General features: G+C 35.8%; 1 protein-coding gene across 1 annotated transcript in view; it reads left to right on the top strand.

Annotated features, from left to right (window-relative positions):
- Positions 1-279: 279 nt before the first annotated feature.
- The window catches only part of LOC106528361 (lysosomal-associated transmembrane protein 4B), a gene marked incomplete at its 5' end in the record, with an annotated part of 9935 nt that continues 8044 nt past the window's right edge, over positions 280-2170 (top strand). Inside the window, 1 exon segment of the mRNA XM_014023507.1 lies at positions 280-391. Coding sequence (XP_013878961.1) covers positions 280-391 — 112 coding nt within the window.

Raw genomic sequence — 2170 nt, 5'->3', positions numbered from 1 at the left:
TGTTTCCAGATGATTATCACTCAGTTCTGGATGATAGTTTCATTGAAATACATTCAGTATAAGAGATATTTTACTAACAATACAGACAAAAAACATTATCGGCTGTCACATTTACTACTTAATTTTAGTGTTTAGTTTTTTTAACAGCTGATTTATTACATGTAATGATGATCTAATGAGACATTTTGTATCATTGTTCGTTTCGGTTCGCTCATTTTGCCATCTGCCTAACTGTCCGTATTGTTGTCTTTATCTGTCCATATGTCCTGTGTCTCTAAGCTCATCAATGCCGTGGTGTTACTCATCCTGCTCACTGCGCTCAGCGATCCTGAGCAGTACCACCTGACCAGCGCCGAGTTAGCCAATGACCTGGATGTCATGGACGATGCCAGTAAGTAACCCAGAAACCCAGAGCTCTACAGTGAACATTAAAGGCTGTGCAGCAGCAGATTTTTAAAAACTTGTTCTGTTTTTGTTGGGTTTAGTTATTAGCTTTTCTTTAGGGTGACATATTGCATGTCTTTCCAGGTTTATGTTCATCACCCGTTCAGTAAAACTCGTTTTATTAGAACCACTGTGAGCCACAGACGTCCATCTGTCTCAAACAAAGCTGTCTTAGACCAGGACTGGTTTTACCTGAGCACAGTGCTGATCCTCTGATTGGGAGTGACTATAAAGTCCCAGAAACAGGGTGATCCATTATTACAGATGGTGCCAGCTGGTGCAGTGCTGTCCCTTCATTAGAAACAATCCCATTAAAAGTAAAACTGTGTTTTCCTGAGCAGTTTTAAACACTCAGAGGAAGATGTGGTGAGGGTTGAACCTTTTTCAGCTCTTATTAGTTTGAGATATTCTTCTTATTCTGATTCAGAGTAAGCATTTATTTAAAAAAAATCTCCCAGAAAAAATGGCAACTTTTTAAACTTATAATCTTTGTTACACTTCCTTAAAAGTGTTTAAAGAAGTATGTATTGTAGGATTTTGAGTCCAGGTGAATACATTAAAACTGCTTTTCATGCCAGAGTTGTAGACTAAGATCATCTTGTGTTGAGAAATGACAGAGTTTTTCCTGTTTTGGGTGAACCTAGATAAAAATCTTATATGCTGTATATTTCACAGGGTGTACAGTATGTGTTATGAATGACTGTCAGCTACTATCACACCAAATTTTAGTGCAATATCTGTGAAACTAATTGCCAAATAGCCATTTTTGTGTATTCTTAGACCAATTAGCTGTAGTGGGCATTTATAATTGGGTTGACTCTGACAGTAAATCAGTTGTAGATGATGCTTAGTAGGGCTGCATGATATCAGGAAAACCTGCGATGTTCGATAACAACAGTGCTTCTTATTGAGATGACGAAATGATTTGTGATAAATGAACAAATAAGTGTGCAGTGTTGACGTCTTCTGCTCTGGGTTTAGAGTTCTAAAAGAACAAAACCTTAAGTTGTTTTTTCATGGCATAACTTCAAAAAATGCAGTTTTATTAGAAAAACATGAAACRTRAATAAATAAAAAGCATTAATGTTTTCAGTTTAGCTCCAGTGTCAGTTCTTGTAGTTGCATTTTATTTAGCGTCTCAATGCAGCACAAATTTCATCAGCTAAGTTGCTAAACTTACATTTAAAAACAAATTCCTTGGTCCGAGATGAATTTCTTCATCATGACCCTCTGTCATAAAAAAAAACAACAAAAAAAAAAACAAGCTCGGCCATCTTAGTTTTTCTGTTTAGTTGGCTGATGGCGCAATGAATTCTGGGAAATCTTCGGCCATGTAGGACATGGGATCTTAACCTTTTTGACCTCGGGGCCCAATTTGTTGAACATAAAGTGGCACGAGGCCCAGTCACACATTACCAATGTATGGCTCAAAATGATAATTATTCCAATCTAAATCTTGGTTTAATTTTTATTGTATTTACATCATAACTAAACGAGCATAACTAACATAACTAAATTAAATACACTTACAGTTTAAAACTCCTGTCAAATAATCACAAGACATGATTATGACAAACATTTTTATACTGTAACCTGCCCATAACAATTATTTGAACAAATACAAAGGTCAGTCAACAGACCACTCAGGCTTATCAGCACAAAAGTATATATTTTTAATAGGGCTGTCAAATGATTAATTTTTTAATCTGATTAATCACAAATTAGC

Source organism: Austrofundulus limnaeus, unplaced genomic scaffold, assembly GCF_001266775.1.
Source record: "Austrofundulus limnaeus strain Quisiro unplaced genomic scaffold, Austrofundulus_limnaeus-1.0 Scaffold374, whole genome shotgun sequence".
Classification (NCBI taxonomy): Eukaryota; Metazoa; Chordata; class Actinopteri; order Cyprinodontiformes; family Rivulidae; genus Austrofundulus; species Austrofundulus limnaeus.
Note: the sequence above shows the minus strand (reverse complement) of the source record. Positions and strands in the feature narration are given on the sequence as shown.